The 17,464-nt window shown below is 55.7% G+C and overlaps 1 protein-coding gene across 1 annotated transcript in view; it reads right to left on the reverse strand.

Annotated features, from left to right (window-relative positions):
- zfp91 (ZFP91 zinc finger protein, atypical E3 ubiquitin ligase) overlaps window positions 1–17,464 on the reverse strand; it is a 121,804-nt gene that overhangs the window by 63,356 nt on the left and 40,984 nt on the right. The window contains exon 3 of the mRNA XM_063036731.1: window positions 9,991–10,022. Within this exon, the coding sequence (XP_062892801.1) occupies window positions 9,991–10,022 (32 nt within the window). The remainder of the gene's footprint in view (window positions 1–9,990; window positions 10,023–17,464) is intronic.

Below are 17,464 nucleotides of genomic sequence, written 5' to 3' on the forward strand. Positions count from 1 at the left end.
GGAGGAGGAGAAAGAGAGAGAGAGAGAGAGAGAGAGAGGGAGGGGGAGGGGGAGAGAGAGAGGGGGAGGGGGAGGGGGAGAGAGGAGGGAGGGAGAGGGGGGGTGAGGGGCTGTGGGGAGAGGAAGTGAAGGTGCTTTGTGGGAGAGTCCGGTGGTAATCGGGCTCCCTGGAGAGGGAGGGCGGAAGTGAGAGAGTCTGTGGGGAGAGTGGGAGGACAGGGAACACTTTCATGAGTGAGGAGGCTCTGCATGAGTGAGGAGGGAGAGCACGAGCTTGCGGCGGGGGATCCACGCAGAGGAGGGGAGAGAGAGTGTGAGGACGGCTCTGTGCAGACGTGGAGAGCGGGAGGCAGCGAGTGAGCGAGCGACTGAGGTAGGGACAGGGGCTCTCTGGAAAAAGGAAGGAGGCATCGAGGGGGATCCATGGAGAGCGGGACGGAAGGCAGTGTGAGGGGCTCTGTGAGGAAAGCGGGGGTGGAGAGAGTGTGATTTGGTGAGGGGAGCTCTGCTGAGAGTGGGAGAGGGGGTACAGAAAAAGTCTGAGGGGTGAGAGGGAGTCAGGGAACGAGGGGCTCAGTGGGAGCAGGAGGGGAGAGGCAGCGAGAAGCCCTCCCCGCGGAGAGAGTGAGAGGCAGCGAGGAGGGCCGACGAGGAGAGTGTGTCAGTGACGAGGGCTCACTGTGGAGAGGGGTGGTGAGGGGTTTCTGTGGGGAGAGAGGGAGGCAGTAGGGGAGTGGGAGGGGAGAGAGGGAGGGAGTCACAGAACAACAGAAGCTCGGTGAGGAAGGAGACAGGCAGTGACAAATCGCTCAGCGTGGCGAAAAGGCAGGGGATTCAGAGTGTGAGAGGGAAAGAGGCAGTGAGCGAGGCTCAGTGGGGAGAGAGAGTCAGGCAGTGAGACGGGGCTTTGTGGGGGAAGGGGGTAAGTGTGAAAGGGGGCTTTGTGGGGGAAAGGGGTCAGGGAGGGAGAGGGGGCCTCATGGGGGAAGGGAGAGAGGGATTCGTGGGGGAAGGGGGTCAGGGAGGGAGAGAGGGATTCGTGGGGGAAGGGGGTCAGGGAGGGAGAGAGGGATTCGTGGGGGAAGGGGGTCAGGGAGGGAGAGAGGGATTCGTGGGAGAATGGGGTCAGGGAGGGAGAGAGGGATTCGTGGGGGAAGGGGGTCAGGGAGGGAGAGAGGGATTCGTGGGGGAAGGGGGTCAGGGAAGGAGAGGGGGGCCTCATGGGGGAAGGGGGTCAGGAGGGAGAGGGGGGCTTTGTGGGGGAAGGGGGTCAGGGTGTGAGAGGGGGCCTTGTGGCGGAAGGGGGTCAGGGTGTGAGAAGGGGCCTTGTGGGGGAAGGGGGTCAGGGAGGGAGAGGGGGCCTCGTGGGGGAAGGGGGTCGGGAGGGAGAGGGGGGCTTCGTGGGGGAAGGTGGTCAGGGTGTGAGAAGGGGGCCTCGTGGGGGAAGGGGGTCAGGGTGTGAGAAGGGGGCCTCGTGGGGGAAGGGGGTTAGGGAGGGAGAGGGGGCCTCTAGGGGATCAGGGAGTGAGAGGGGGATTCGTGGGCAAAGAGGGTCAGGGAGGGACAGGGGGCTTTGTGGGAAAGGGGTTCAGGGAGAGATGGGGCTTCGTGGGGAAGGGGGTCAGGGAGGGAGGGGGGATTCATGGGGGAAGGGGGTCAGGGAGGGAGAAGGGGGTCAGGGAACGAGAGGGGGCTTCGGAGGGAGAAGGGGGTCAGGGAACGAGAGGGGGCTTCTGAGGGGAAGGGGGTCAGGGAATGACAGTGGATCTGTGGCAAGGGGTAGGGGTGGTGAAGAGAGGGGCACAGTGCAGAGAGCGAGAGGCAGTGAGTGAGATACTGACAAAAACTCCACAGAGAGAAGGGACAGCCCGAGTGAGTTGGGGGGGTGGGGAGAAGAGAGTGAGAGGGACTTTGTGGGGAGAGAGAGTGTGTTAATGACAAGGCATCGCTGCAGAGAGAGGGGAAGGGAGGCCGTGAGAGGGGCTTTGTGGGGAAGGGTGCGTAACCGAAGGGAGAGGCGTTCAGAGTGGGGGGGGGAAATGTCCTGGAGATGGGGGTAATGTCCTTAACAATAAATGGGGTCTTCATTTCCCACGTTACCTACAGAGGAGATGTCAGGGGTAAGTTTTTATCACAGAGAGTAGTGAGTGCGTGGAATGGGCTGCCGGCAACGGCGGAAACAATCGGGTCTTTTAAGAGAATCATGGATAGGAACATGGAGCTCAGAAAAATAGAGGGCTATGGGGAAGCCCAGGTAGTTCTAAGGTAGGGACATGTTCGGCACAGCTTTGTGGGCCGATGGGCCTGTATTGTGCTGTAGGTTTTCTATGTTTCTACGTTCACCCGCGCTGGCCCCATTCAAAGCTCATTAGACTTGCACCCTAAGGGCGCTCAGAACGTCCCGGGACCCTGCCGCGCACGGTCTACGCCCTGTTCTCAATTACACACCCAAGGTACCGCGTCCTCGCCTCATCAGAATGAAAGTCCAGCTGCCAGGCCGCGGGTCCGCTCCACCAGCACAGGAGGAGGACGGTCGGAGGGAGGGACGGGATGAGCTGGTGGAGCCGAGCTCAATTTTCTAAAGGCAAGGAATTCGGGACACGCCCTCTCCCCCTTGCTGCCGCCGCCAGGGAGAAGGTTACGGGAGGCCTTGGGGCTCTCGGAACCGGGATCGGGGCAGTTATTCCCCCTCCACCATCAGGCTCGTGAACCAAAGGGGGTGACTTGTCTCGTCCCATCGTTGGATTGCTCCCGTGACCCATGGGCTCACTCTCAGAGACTCCTCACCTCCTGCTCTGAGTATCTGCTGCTTGTTTATTTATTATTTTTATTTCTTTCCTTTTTGATTTCGCAGAGTTTGTTGTCTTCTGCGCAACGCCTGACCGCCCAAGTTGGTGCGGCCTTTCACTGACTCTGCTGTGGTCTTCAGCCTACAGGCTCACTGAGAATGCCGGCAAGGAAATGAATCCCGAGGATTGTATATGGTGACATCCGTGTCACCTTGGTAATAAATTGGCTCCCAACTCTGAAGCTCTGCAGATGGTGGAAAGCCGAAGCAACGGACACAAAATGGTGTCACTTATCAGGTTTAAAAAGGCACTTGGGCATGTACGTCACGTTCAGATTGGTGGAGGGGCAGGTGGTGTTGAGGAAACAGGCAGAAGGACTTGGGCAGATGAGGAGAGTGGTCAAGAAAGTGGCAAACGAAATGCAATTCTGGAAAATGCACGGTCAGGCACTTTGGAAGGAGAAATAAATGTGCGGACTGTTTTCTGAACGGGGAGGAAATCCGGGAATCTGAGATGCAGAGGGACTTGGGAGTCCTCGTGCAGGACACCCTGAAGGTCAACTTGCAAGTCGAGTTGGTGGCGAGGAAGGCAAATGCCACGTTAGCATTCATTTCAAGAGGTCTGGAATACAAGAGCAAGGATGTTTTGCTGAGGCTTTATAAGTCACTGGTGAGCCCTCACCTTGAGTATTGAGAACAGTTTTGGGCCCCTCATCTTAGAAAAGATGTGCTGGCATTGGAGAGGGTCCAGAGGAGGTTCACAAGGACGATCCAGGAATGAAAGGGTTATCATATGAGGAACGTTTGCTGGCTCTGAGTCTGTACTCACTGGAATTCAGAAGGATGAGGGGGGATCTCACTGAAACCCTTTGAATGTTGAAAGGCCTAGACAGAGTAGATGTGGAAAGGAAGTTTCCCATGGTGGGGGAGTCTAGGACAAGAGGGCACAGGCTCAGGATAGAGGGGCGCCCTTTCAAAACAGAGATGCCGAGAAATTTCTTCAGCCAAAGGTGGTGGATTTGTGGAATTTGTTGCCACATGCAGCTGAGGAGGCCGGGTCGTTGGGTGTATTTAGGGCAGAGAGTGATAGGTTCTTGATTGGACATGGCATCAAAGTTTACGGGGAGAAGGCCGGGAACTGGGGTTGTGGAGGAGATTTAAAAAAAAGGACCAGCCATGATTGAATGGCGGAGCAAACTCAATGGTCCAGATGGACTAATTCTACTCCCATGCCTTATGGTCTTACTTAAAACAACGCCTTCTCATTGGGCACGTGGCCAAGTGGTTAAGGCGTTCGTCTAGTGATCTGAAGGTCGCTAGTTCGAGCCTCAGCTGTGCCAGCGTGTTTGTGTCCTTGAGCGAGGCACTTAACCACACATCGCTCTAGTGTCTGTGCCAGGGGTGGCGCCCACACACAGACTTCCAATCTGCGCCTTGTAAGGCGTGAAGATGCCCGACTCAGGCCTCTCATGGTCTGAGTCGACGCTCCCCTTCTCATTCACTCACTGGAATTTAGAAGAGTGCCGGGGCATCTCATTGAAACCTATGTTGAGAGGACGAGATAGGGCGGATGTGGGGAGGATGTTTCCTGCGGTGGGGGAGCCCAGAACTAGAGGGCACAGCCTCAAAATTGAGGGGCAACCCTTCAGACAGAGGTAAGAAGGATTTTTTTTTAGCCAAGGTGTAGTGAATCTGCGGAATGCTCTGCCACAGAGTGCGGTGGAGGCCAAGTCTGTGGGTGTATTTAAGGAGGAAGTTAATCGTTTCCTGATGGGTCAGAGTATCAAAGGATATGGCGAGAAGGCAATTGTATGGGGTTGAGTGGGATCCGGGATCAGCCATGGTGGAATGGTGGGGCAGACTCGATGGGCTGAATGGCCTCATTCTGCTCCTATGTCTTATGGTCTAAATGGGGGAGGCGTTGATCAGCCTGACGGCTTGAGGGAAGAAACTGGTTTTGAGCCTGGTAGTCGGGGCGTGGATGCTGCGTAGCGTCTCCCTTCATAGGAGTGGGGCAAACAGTCCGTAGGCAGGGTGGGTGGGGTCCTTGATGATATCGCCGGCCTTTATCCAGCCCCCTTTCTGTATATAAATGGCTCCAGGATCGAACGGCTGGTCAGAGGAAGAGCGCTTGATGGCTCTAGGCCTGTATTCACCGGCATTCAGAAGAATGAGGGGGCGACCTCGTTGAAACCGATCGAACGGTGAAAGGTTTTGATGAATTGGATGCGGAGAGGATGCTTCCCGCGGTGGGAGAATCTAAGACCAGAGGGGACAGCCTCAGAATAGAGGGGCATCCCTTCAGAACAGAGATGAGGAGGAATTTCTTTGCAATCTGCGGAATTAGTTGCCACAGGTGGCTGTCTTTATGTATATTTAAGGCAGAGGTTGATAGATTCTTGATGGGTCAGGGTATGATGGGGGGGGGGGGGGAGAAAGCAGGAAGTTGGGACTGAGAGAAAAAAAGTGCAATCGGCCGCGATGAAATGGCCGAGCGGACTCGATGGGCGAAGTGGCCTAATTCTGCTGCGACAGTTGCAAGAAAAGATTTACGGACCCCTTCGCATTTACCTGGTTTTCTGCATTAATTACTCATAAAACGTGGTCTGACCTTTACTCAAGTCAAAATGGGAGGCAAACACAATCTGCCTAAACTAGTTGCACACAAACATTTGTACTTTCCATGTCTTTGTCCTTCATCATTCACAGTCCAGGCTGGAAAAAGCATGTGAAGTCTTGTGCTTAAGAACAGGTGGAACATCCTTCTGCAGCAAGCTCCACCAAACGTTTCCTGCAACCGCTGATCAGACTCGCACAATGGCGAGGAGGAACTTTAGACCACTCCTCCATGCAAAACTGTTTCAGTCCATCAATATCTCTGCCACACCTTGCACAAACAACCCTCTCAGGTCATGCCACAGCATCTCAACCGGGTTAAGGTTTGGACCCCGACTTGGCCACTCCATCATAACAGATTATCTTCTTTTCAGACCATTCTGTGGCTGGTTTACTCTTGTGCTTTTTGGATCCTTGTCTTGTTGCATTATCCAGCTTCGATGAAGCTTCAGGTGACCGACCACTCCCCTGACATTCTCCTGTTGAATGTCTTGATACAATTTTCAATTCATTGCTCCCTCAACGATTGCAAGCTGACCAGGCCAAGGCAGGAAAGCAGACCAAAACCATGAAGGTCCGTCCACCATGCTTCACAGTTGGGATGAGGTTCTGGTGTTGGTGTGCAGTGTCCTTTTTCCTCCAAACATTCCCCCATGCATATCTGCCAGAAAGTTCAATTTTTGTCTCATCTGTCCACAGAACTTTGTTCCAGAAGCATCACGGAATATCCAAGTGTCTTTTGCAAAGTTCAGACATGCAGCAATGTTTTTTTTTGAAGACCACTAATTTTTCTCTGAGGTGTCCTTCCATGAACATCATTCTTCTTCAGTGTTTCACATAGTGGACCCAGGATAAGAGACTTCAGCAAGTTCTAGAAATTTCTGCAGGTCTTTTCCTGTTACCCTTGGGTTCTCTTTCACCTCCTTCGGCAGTGCACCTTGTACTCTTGGTGTGAACTTTGCAGGACGCCCACTCTTTGGGAGAGCAGCAACAGTACTGAATTTCCTCAATTTGTAGACAATTCATCTTACTGTGGACTGATGAACACTCCGGTCTTTAGAAATGCTTTTGTAGCCTTTTCCAGCTTTGTGTATCTCTGCAATTCTTCTGAGGTCCTCTGAAAGTTGTTTTGATCGAGGCATGGTGCAGATAAACAGACCTTTCTTGAGAAGAGCAGGCTCTGTCAGTAACCTGACTTTGTGTGTCTTTTTTTTTTTACTAGGGCAGGACACCTCTACAACCCACACCTCCAATCTCAACTCATTGACTGGAACACCTGACTCCAAATAGCTTTTGTAGAAGGCATTACTCAGAAGTCCACATCGCTTTTTTGAACCTAGACTGTGATTGTTTGAATGGTGCACTCAGTATTGACGAGAAGTACAATTGTTTATGTGTATACCTTGAGTATCGTGAACAGTTTTGGCCTCCTCATCTGAAAAAAAGATGTTCTGGCATTGGAGAGGGTCCAGAGGAGGTTCACAAGGATGATTCCGGGAATGAACGGGTTATCATATGAGGAACATTTGATGGCTCTTGGTATGTACTTGCTGGAATTTAGAAGTGGGGCGTGGATCTCATTGAAACTTTCGAATGCTGAAAGGCCCAGGCAGAGTAGATGTGGAAAGGATGTTTCCCATAGTGGGGGAGTCCAGGACAAGAGTCCACAGCCTCAGGACAGAGGGGCGCCCATTTAAAACAGGGATGCGGAGAAATTTCTTTAGCCAGAGGGTGGTGAATTTGTGGAACCTGTTACCACGTGCAGCTGTGGAAGCCAGGTCGTTGGGTGTATTTAGGGCAGAGATTGATCGGTTCTTGATTGGACCTGGCATCAAAGGTTACGGGGAGGAGTCTGGGCACCGGGGTTAAGGAGGAGGTAGAGAAAAGGATCTGCCATGATTGAATGGCGGAGTAGACTCGAAGGGCCAAATGGCCTAATTCTGCTCCTCTGTCTTAGGAGTTCAGGCAGATTGTGTTTGTCTATTATTGTGACTTAAGAGGAAAATTACCTTTCCCATCCTCTGGGCTTCACCCCCCCGCCTTGTCTTTCTCCCTGGGCCTCCAGTCCCATGATCCTCTCATAGCCCTTTTGCCAATCACCTGTCCAGCTCTTGGCTCCATCCCTCCCGCTCCCACTTACAAATCCCTTACTCACTCTTCCTTCATTTAGTCCTGACGAAGGGTCTCGGCCTGAAACGTCGACTGTACCTCTTCCTGAATCACACAAGCTTCTTTTTTTTTAAACTACCTCAACGCAGTATCTGCGGAAAGATCCGCCCGGACGCGCACGGTCGAAGGCATTTCAACTGGATCTTGGGACAACAGTGCGATGAACAATCCCAGGGTAGGAGCGCCTGCTCGAGGGCGCGGCTGCAGCGTCGGGAAGGAGGCGCGAGAGGGGCAACCGGTTCAGGAGTCCGAGGGCAGGGGGTGGAGAAACCTGGTCTTGAGTGTGCAATCGCAGGGGACATCGAGCAGCGGCGCACAACGCTGTGCTAAACTGGCGATCGAACGCCCGGATGAACTAAATCCCGGGGGGGAGGTGGCGTGGAGGTGAAGTCGAAGGTTCTGTGGGAGAGAGGGGAAGGGACAGCGAATCAGGGAGTGAGAGGGAGGGAGAGCTGGTCAGGGAGTGAGAGGGCAAGGGAGAGCGAGGGGAAGGGAGAGCGAGTCAGGGAGTGAGGGGGGAGGGAGAGCGAGTCAGGGAGTGAGGGGGGAGGGAGAGCGAGTCAGGGAGTGAGGGGGGAGGGAGAGCGAGTCAGGGAGTGAGGGGGGAAGGGAGAGCGAGTCAGGGAGCGAGGGGAAGGGAGAGGGAGTCAGGGAGTGAGGGGGGAAGGGAGAGGGAGTCAGGGAGTGAGGGGGGAAGGGAGAGCGAGTCAGGGAGTGAGGGGGGAGGGAGAGCGAGTCAGGGAGTGAGGGGGGAAGGGAGAGCGAGTCAGGGAGCGAGGGGAAGGGAGAGCGAGTCAGGGAGTGAGGGGGAAGGGAGAGGGAGTCAGGGAGTGAGGGGGGAAGGGAGAGCGAGTCAGGGAGTGAGGGGGGAAGGGAGAGCGAGTCAGGGAGTGAGAGGGGAGGGGAGAGCGAGTTAGGGAGTGAGGGGGGAAGGGAGAGCGAGTCAGGGAGTGAGGGGGAAGGGGGAGTGAGGGGGAAGGGAGAGCGAGGGGAAGGAGAGCGAGTCAGGGAATGAGAGGGAGGGAGAGCGAGTCAGGGAGTGAGGGGGGAGGGACAGCGAGTCAGGGAGTGAGGGGGAAGGGAGAGAGAGTCAGGGCGTGAGGGGACGGGAGAGGGAGTCAGGGAGTGAGGGGGGAGGGACAGCGAGTCAGGGAGTGAGGGGGGAAGGGAGAGTGAGTCAGGGAGTGAGGGGAAGGGAGAGGGAGTCAGGGAGTGAGGGGGGAAGGGAAAGCGAGTCAGGGAGTGAGAGGGGAGGGACAGCGAGTCAGGGAGTGAGGGGGGAAGGGAGAGCGAGTCAGGGAGTGAGGGGGGATGGGAGAGCGAGTCAGGGAGTGAGGGGGGAAGGGAGAGCAAGTCAGGGAGTGAGGGGGGAAAGGAGAGCGAGTCAGGGAGTGAGGGGGAAGGGAGAGCGAGTCAGGGAGTGAGGGGGAGAGGGACAGTGAGCCAGGGAGTGAGAGGGGAAGGGAGAGCGAGTCAGGGAGTGAGAGGGGAAGGGACAGCAAGTCAGGGAGTGAGGGGGAGGGAGAGCGAGTCAGGGTGTGAGGGGGAGGGGACAGCGAGTCAGGGAGTGAGGGGGGTGGGAGAGCGAGTCAGGGAGTGAGGAGGGAAGGGAGAGGGAGTCAGGGAGTGAGGGGGGAGGGGAGAGCGAGTCAGGGAGTGAGGGGGGAAGGGAGAGCGAGTCAGGGAGTGAGGGGGGAAGGGAGAGCGAGTCAGGGAGTGAGGGGGAGGGAGAGCGAGTCAGGGAGTGAGGGGGGAGGGAGAGCGAGTCAGGGAGTGAGGGGGAGGGAGAGCGAGTCAGGGAGTGAGGGGGAGGGAGAGCGAGTCAGGGAGTGAGGGGGGAGGGAGAGCGAGTCAGGGAGTGAGGGGGAAGGGAGAGCAAGTCAGGGAATGAGTGGGGAAGGGAGAGGGAGTCAGGGAGTGAGGGGGGAAAGGAGAGCGAGTCAGGGAGTTGGGGGAAGGGACAGCGAGTCAGGGAGTGAGAGGGGAAGGGACAGCGAGTCAGGGAGTGAGGGGGAAGGGAGAGTGAGTCAGGGAGTTAGGGGGAAGGGAGAGCGAGTCAGGGTGTGAGGGGGGAGGGGAGAGCGAGTCAGGGAGTGAGGGGGGAGGGAGAGCGAGTCAGGGAGTGAGGGGAAGGGAGTGGGGGGGAAGGGAGTGGGGGTGAAGGAAGTGAGGGGGAAAGGAAGTGAGGGGGAAAGGACAGCGAGTCAGGGAGTGAGGGGGGAAGGGAGAGTGAGTCAGGGAGTGAGGGGGGAGGGACAGCGAGTCAAGGAGTGAGGGGGGAGGGAGAGCGAGTCAGGGATTCTGGGGGAGAGGGAGGCCGGGAAAGGAGAGACAGACCAGAAACCAAAGGGGGGGGGGGTCTCGGCCGTACAGGCAAGAACCGTGGGGGAAGGAGGACGTGCACAACAGGGACTTACCTCTGGGAGACGCACCCAGCCGCTGCAGGTCGCTGTGGAGAGAAGGAGGCGAGAGTGAGTATGGGGGGGTGGGGGTTGGAAACAGAGCCGAAACCCGCCGGGGGGAGCGGCCGAGCGCCACGCCTGAGCCCCAGAGCTGGAGCAGAAGCAGGATCAGGATCACGAAGCTGTGCGTGGCGTTGAAGAGTTACGCCGCGCGCAAACACACACGCACGCGGGCCCCTTCAGCCCCACCGCCCTGTGCAGCCGAGACCCCTACCTTAGCTTCGCCCCGGTTTCCCCGAGGCTTGGCCCACACCCCGCCCCGAACTGGGGGCTCCCGAAAGACTGTCATGCCATGGACCGCAACCATCAGCCGGGTTGGGCTCCCCTACTCGCAGCTCTTTCGACCCGTCTAACTGCGGTACTGGGAGGGGGAAGAGACGCTCTGCCCTTATTCTCTGGCAGGGGGCATGGCGCATGACATGATGGTGGGGACCCACTTGGAGCATCGCCTGCAGTTTTTTACGTTCTTTTTTGCTCGCCCCGTCACAGGGGAGACGCTACGAAACTGATCCCTCCTGCGAGCTTCCTCCTCCAATTCTGCAGTTTTGTTTCATCGCTGCTTAACTTCGTGGCCAAGCGATTTAAGAGAATCTGACACTGACTTTAACTCTTCTTTGAAACTTTGACATTGTTCCTCAAATTTTTCACTTAACAGATTCGACCATGTGTCGTTAAGTTCATTCAGTTTGCTTAGGTTCACCTTTTTCTCTCCCATTACCGTCGGGAGTCTTTCCCCTTTCTAGGATCTCGTATCAATTTCTTTGCTGATTTCTTCAAAGTTCAAAGTCAAAGCTCAAGAATAATTCCAGAGTATGAATCTTTCAGTGTCGGTAAAAGTAAATTAAATAAGGGTGATCATAGGTTAAAGGAAAAGTGTCCCGGTAATGGAGCAAAGCCAAAATTAACCTCACGCCATGAGCACCTCTTCAAGAATCAACACTACGAAACTGGAAGGCTTGAGTTACCAGGGGAAGGCTGGTTGGGCTTCATCACTTGGAGCTTTGGGCACCGAGGGGGGCGACCTTATGCAGGTACACGAGATGGCGTGGGGCACGGACGGAGTGTGTGTGCAATCCCCACCCCGACACTCCTGCCTTGCCCCCCCCCACAACCCGTTCTCCACTCCCAGCATGCCCCGCGCCTGCCGGGTTGACAAAACCCGCTCTCTGCTCCACGCCGACAGATTCGACACTGCGCCAGAGCCTCAGGAGCGTCCGGCAACCCCCTCCGGCATCCGTCTCGGCTCAACGGCCACTTTCCCAAGCAGCCAGGGGATACCAGAGGCGCGAGCCCGGTGCCGACGAGAAACTGGGTCAGCCGTATCGTACCCCCCGGCGTACCGCTCCGGCCGACGAGGGCGAGCCCCTTCTGCGCCAGCCTCCACGCCCACGCACCCGCCTCTCCCAGGCCTCTCTCTGAACTCTGCAACTTACTGCCTCACTGACGAGCGCAAGGATGCCGGACACCCGTTCCGCCGGCCTGCTCTTGCCACTTTCAGGGTCCGTACACCCGCGCCCGGAAGCCGTCTGCTCCCCCAGCACTCTTCGTTTACCGGGCAAGTCTCGCTCTGGTTAAAACCTCGCACGAGGCACCCCGGCAGTGCACAGCTCTGCCCACCTCTTTCCAACTTACCCCCGCCCCCCACACTAATTGCATGACCGCCCCCCGCCACGACTGTCAGCTATTTCGACCCTGGCCGCCTACTCCATCTACGCCTCCCACCATCTCATAAAGTTCGACCGGGTTTCCCCGCGACCTTCACCACTGCAGATGAAACAATCCACGTCTGCACGATTTCATTCCCACTCCCCCCCCTCGCCTATGAGGCTGGGTGAAAGACAAAATATTCAAGGGGAACCTGAGGAGGATATTTGTCACTGGGGTTTGGCCTGGGGTGGGGCTGGGGAGGGGGGAAGAAGGGGGTGACAGTGTGGAACAAGCTGCCCTGCGCAATGGTGGCTGCATGTTGAATTGCCACCAGTCACGCAGTGCTACCCGGAGTGCGTCCGGCACGGAAAAAAGCCGAAACAAACAAGCTCATTAATTAGGTGCCACCCAGGGTGATTTGATTATCTCAGAAACCCATGACCTCCTGGGATTTTTATGCGCAACGGACTCTGGAGTTTACAAAGAATGGCGCCAAAAACATCCAGTGAGTGGATTTAACAAGACGCTTTCCCTCACAGAACAGCCACTCGCTGCATGCCTTTTTTGGCAAAGAGGTTAAAATAAAAAGCCCTGTCGCACATGGAGAGGGACGGCCGCCTGGGGGGAGGGGGGGTGGGCAGGATCACGGGTCCGTGAGAAACCTCCCTCTGCCGAACTGTCGTCCGAGTGAGAGGAAGCACACAGCTACTCCCTCCTTCCCCCCCCCCCCCCCGGCTCAGGGTCTGGCGCGAAGGCAGGCGTGTGTGTGCGTGGGGCTGACTGGGGGTCCGGAGTCGGCCATGACAAAGCGGCAGAGCAGGCTCGATGAGCTGAGCCGAGGCTATCAGCTGGTCCCTGAACTCCTCCACCCTGATTGAAAATGCGCAACGGCGTCTTTGTTTCCTGCGGAGCATCAATAAAGCTCACCTCTGTCCCGGGATACTGACGGATTTTTACCGCTGTACCATTGAGAGCATACTCACCAACTGCATCTCAGTGTGGTATGGCAATTGTCCCGTATCGGACCGCAAAACACTCCAGCGTGTGGTGAAAACTGCCCAGTGGATTATCGGCACCCAATTGCCCACCATTGGGAACATCTACCATAAACGCTGCCTGGGCAGGGCGAAAAGCATTATCAGGGATGCATGTCACCCTAACCGTGGACTTTTTACTCTCCTCCCATCCGGTAGGCGCTACAGGAGCCTCCGCTCCCGCACCAGCAGGCACAGGAAGAGCTTCTTCCCTGAGGCTGTGACCCTGCTGAACCTCTCATCACAGCACTAAGCAATATTGCATCCGTATTGTACTGTCTCAGTCCTTTTATATTTGTGTGCTGTAGCACTTACTTTTTATTCGCAGTTAGTTTGTAAATAACACTATTCTTTTGCATTTCTGGTCAGATGCTAACTGCATTTCATTGGCTTTGTGTCTGTACTCGGTACAGTGACAATAACGTTGAATCTCATCTAATCTATTCCACTCCAGGGTACCGTGGTTTTACTTAGGATGGCGCAGCGGTGGGGCGAGAGGTGTCTGACGGCGAGGGTCAGTGCACTGCAGATGGGTGGAGACTGGTGGAATCGTAACCGGGCAGAACCATAGTTCGGCATGGACAAGAGATGGGCCAGCAGACCCGCCAGCCCTTGCTGAACCATTAATACGCATCTGTGCTCCAGTGACGTTGACCCCGCTCGCCGGTCGCGTCCTCAAGCCCGGTCTCCAAAGCACCAGCACCACCACCACCCCCCCCGGACCTTTCCCGTAACGGACGAGTGGACACGGGCGCATTCCAACCGGACCCTCAACCAGGCTGCAAGGTTGAGGGGAATGGGGGTACGGACAGGAAAGGTTGAGGGGAATGGGGGTCCAGACGGGAAAAGTTGAGGGGAATGGGGGTACGGACGGGAAAGGTTGAGGGGAACGGGGGTACGGACGGGAAAGGTTGAGGGGAACGGGGATCCGGACAGGAAAGGTTGAGGGGAACGGGGGTACGGACGGGAAAGTTTGAGGGGACCGGGGGTACGGACGGGAAAGTTTGAGGGGACCAGGGGTACAGACCGGAGAGGTTCAGGGGTACGGACGGGAAAGGTTGAGGGGAACGGGGGTACGGACGGGAAAGTTTGAGGGGACCGGGGGTACGGACGGGAAAGTTTGAGGGGACCGGGGGTACGGACGGGAAAGTTTGAGGGGACCGGGGGTACGGACCGGAAAGTTTGAGGGGACCGGGGGTACGGACCGGAAAGGTTCAGGGGTACGGACAGGAAAGGTTGAGGGAAACGGCGATATGGACGGGAAAGGTTCCGGAGTACAGGGATACGGGCCATAAAGGTTGAGGTGAATGGGGGTGCCGACAGGAGAGGTTGAGGGGAACGGGGGTACGGACCGGAAAGGTTGAGAGGAACCGGGGGTACGGACCGGAAAGGTTGAGGGGAACGGGGGTACGGACCGGAAAGGTTGAGGGGAACGGGGGCATGGATTGCAAAGGTTCCGGGGGAAAATGGTGTACGGATAGGAAAGGTTTAGGAGAACAGGTGTGTGGATAAGAAAGGTTTCGGGGAATAATACCTCGAATTGGCCTAACCAAAGTTTCAGATAGCCGTAACACGACTGGCTGACCCTCAGCGCCCTGACCGATGAAAGCAGGAATGCTGCAACCCATTCTACCTGTGCTGCCACTTTCCGGGAGCCCTGGATTTCGACCCCCAAATCCCTCCATACAGCCGCGCTCCAAGTGCCAGGAACAATGTTATTTATTCATTGGGATACGGCTCAGAACAGGCCCTTCGGCCTTTCGAAGCCTGCTGCCCGACAGCCCCTAGCCGCATCAGGGGACAATCTACGATGACCGATTAACCTGCCAACCGGTACGCCTTTGTACTCTGGGAGGAAATGGGAACAAACCCCAGCAGTCACGGGGAGGAGAACGCACCAACTCCCTGCGGGCAGTGGCGGGAATCGAACCGGAATCGCTCGCGCTGTAAACCACTGTGCTGACCGCTACACCACCGCGCAGCCCCACGGTCCCAGTTTGGCTCAACCAAGATCCCATGGGACCGCACCTTCTGGATCATCATGAGCATGCAGGACCTGTTCAGAACTCTTAACCGAGGTCCGCGTGGATGACGTCTACCGCCCAGCTCTCGTTCGTCATGACAGCGTGAGAAATAGGAGCAGGAGTTGGCCATCTGGCCCATCGAGCCTGCCCCACCGTTCAATAAGATCACGTCTGCCCTGGCCACGGACTCATCTCCAGCTACCTGCCTTTCCCCCGTAACCCTTCATTCCCCGACCATGCAAAAATCTATCCAACCTTGTCTGAAATATATTTACTGAGGCAGCCTCCACGGCTTCACTGGGCAGAGAATTCCACAGACAGCCTTTTCTCCTTGGAGCGACGGAGGATGAGAGGTGACCTGATAGAGGTGTACAAGATGATGAGAGGCATTGATCGCGTGAGTAGTCAGAGGCTTTTTCCCAAGGCTAAAATGGCTAATGCGGGGGGGGGGGTGGAGGGGGCATAGTTTTAAGGTGCTTGGGAATAGGTACCAAGGGGATGTCAGGGGTAAGTTTTTTTACACAGGGAATGGTGGGTGCATGGAATGGGCTGCCGGCGACGATGGTAGAAGTGGATACAATGGGGTCTTTTAAGAGACTCTGAGAAAGGTACATGGAGTTTAGAAAAACAGAGAGTTATGCGGTAGGAAATTCTAGGCAGTTTCTAGACTAGATTACGTGGTCAGCACAACATTGTGGGCCGAAGGGCCGGTAATGTGCTGTAGATTTCTGTGTTCTGTGTAAGACTGGAAGAAAGCTATTCACAAGCAAGAGGAAATCTGCAGATGCTGGAAATAGAAGCAACACACACTCATACACACACAAAATGCTGGAGGAACTCAGAAGGCCAGGCAGCATCTATGGAAAAGAGTAAACAGTCGACGTTTCGGGCCGAGACTCTTCAGTAGGACTGGAGAAAAAAGGATGAGGCATCACAGTAAGAAAGTTGGGTGGGGGGGGGGAGAGGAGAGGGAAGGGTGAAATGAAGAGCTGGGAAAGAGGAGTCTGGTAGGAGAAGACAGGAGGCCATGGAAGAAAGGGAAAGGGAGATAAGCATCAGAGGGAGGTAGGTGATAGGCTGGTAAACAGATAAGGCGAGAGAGGGAAATGGGAATGGGGAAAGGTGAAAGGGGAGAGCCCTCCGCTTTGCTTTCACCCTTGGTCCGGTCTGAGAGCCTCTCGAATGTCCCTCATCTTCGTACTGATAAATATAGGGGGGCGTGGCCTCAAGATTTGGGGGGGGGGTGTCAGGTAATTTTGGAGGGAGATGACAAGGAAATGCATTCCTCCCGCCCACCCCCCCCCCCAAGAGGGTGCTGACCTACCCGGCTGTACTTTTACTGCTGGTGTACAGTCAGATGACTGAAGCAGTGGAGGCTACCTCAGTAAATATATTTAAGACAAGGTTGGATAGTAGGGGAATTAAGGGTTATGGGGAAAGGCAGGTAGGTGGAGATGAGTCCGTGGTCGGAACAGCCACGGTCTTATTGAATGGCGGAGCAGATGGCTGACTCCTGCTCCTATTTCTTATGTTCTGTGCGACAGGGATGCACACATCATAGTACAGTAGTCTCAGTTTTACTATTTCCTGCATTATTGCACATTGGTAAATTGTTACTGTGTATGTTATTATTCAGTACTCACTATTAGTTAATATAATTTTAAATGTAGCTGCTGTAACGAAATAATTCCCTCTCGGGATCAATAAAGTACTTATTAATAAAGCCTCATTCTCCAGTCTTCTTTCCGTAACCTTTAACACCTTTACCAATCGAGGACCTATCAACCAAACCCACATTTCGGAAGAGTCTACTCACCCAGTTGTACTTCTACTACTGGTGTACTGGCAGATGACTGAAGCAGTGGAGGCTGCCTCAGTCGATATATTTAAGACAAGATTGGATAGATCTTTGCACAGTAGAAGAATTAAGGGTTACGGGTGAAAGGCAGGTTGGTGGAGATGAGTCCATGGTCAGATCAGCCATGATCTTATTGAATAGCGGGGCAGGCTCGACGGGCCGGATGGCCGACTCCTGCTCCTAATTCTTATGTTCTGTGTGACAGGAGAGCACACACATCATAGTACAGTAGTCCACAACAAAGTTGCTGGTGAACGCAGCAGGCCAGGCAGCATCTCTAGGAAGAGGTGCAGTCGACGTTTCAGGCCAAGACCCTTCGTCATATTTAAGACAAGATTGGATAGATTTTTGCAGTCGGGTCATTTAGGGTTACGGGGGGAAAGGCAGGTGGGTGGAGGTGAGTCCGTGGCCAGATCAGCCACAATCTCATTGAATGGCGGGGCAGGCTCAACGGGCCGGATGGCCGACTCCTGTTCCTATCTCTTACGTTCTGATCTCCACCGCCACTTTTGATGGCCACGTCATCGGGAGGACGCCGCCGAGCCGGAAGGGGTGCAGAAGCTGTGGCCTGGACTGGAGTTGGTGGGGGGAGGTTCGCCAGGCTGGATCTCTACTCCTCGGAAAATCGGAGAGCGAGGGGCGACCGCACAGGGACTAGCACTGGTGGTTATGGATCGGGGAGGGCAGCGGGGTGCAGACGCGCCTTGACCAGAAGGGTGTGTGAGGCCCTCCTGCCCTCCGCTTGGCTCCAGCTGACCCTTGACCCATCGCCCTCTGAGCCACTCCTGCTGACCTACTCACTTAACCTTTGCTGGCGTGACGCCCCGCGGAAGTTTTCGCCGCTCGCGTGGCGGCCTCTCTGTAGA

This window comes from Mobula hypostoma, chromosome 31 (genome assembly GCF_963921235.1).
Source record: "Mobula hypostoma chromosome 31, sMobHyp1.1, whole genome shotgun sequence".
Classification (NCBI taxonomy): domain Eukaryota; kingdom Metazoa; phylum Chordata; class Chondrichthyes; order Myliobatiformes; family Myliobatidae; genus Mobula; species Mobula hypostoma.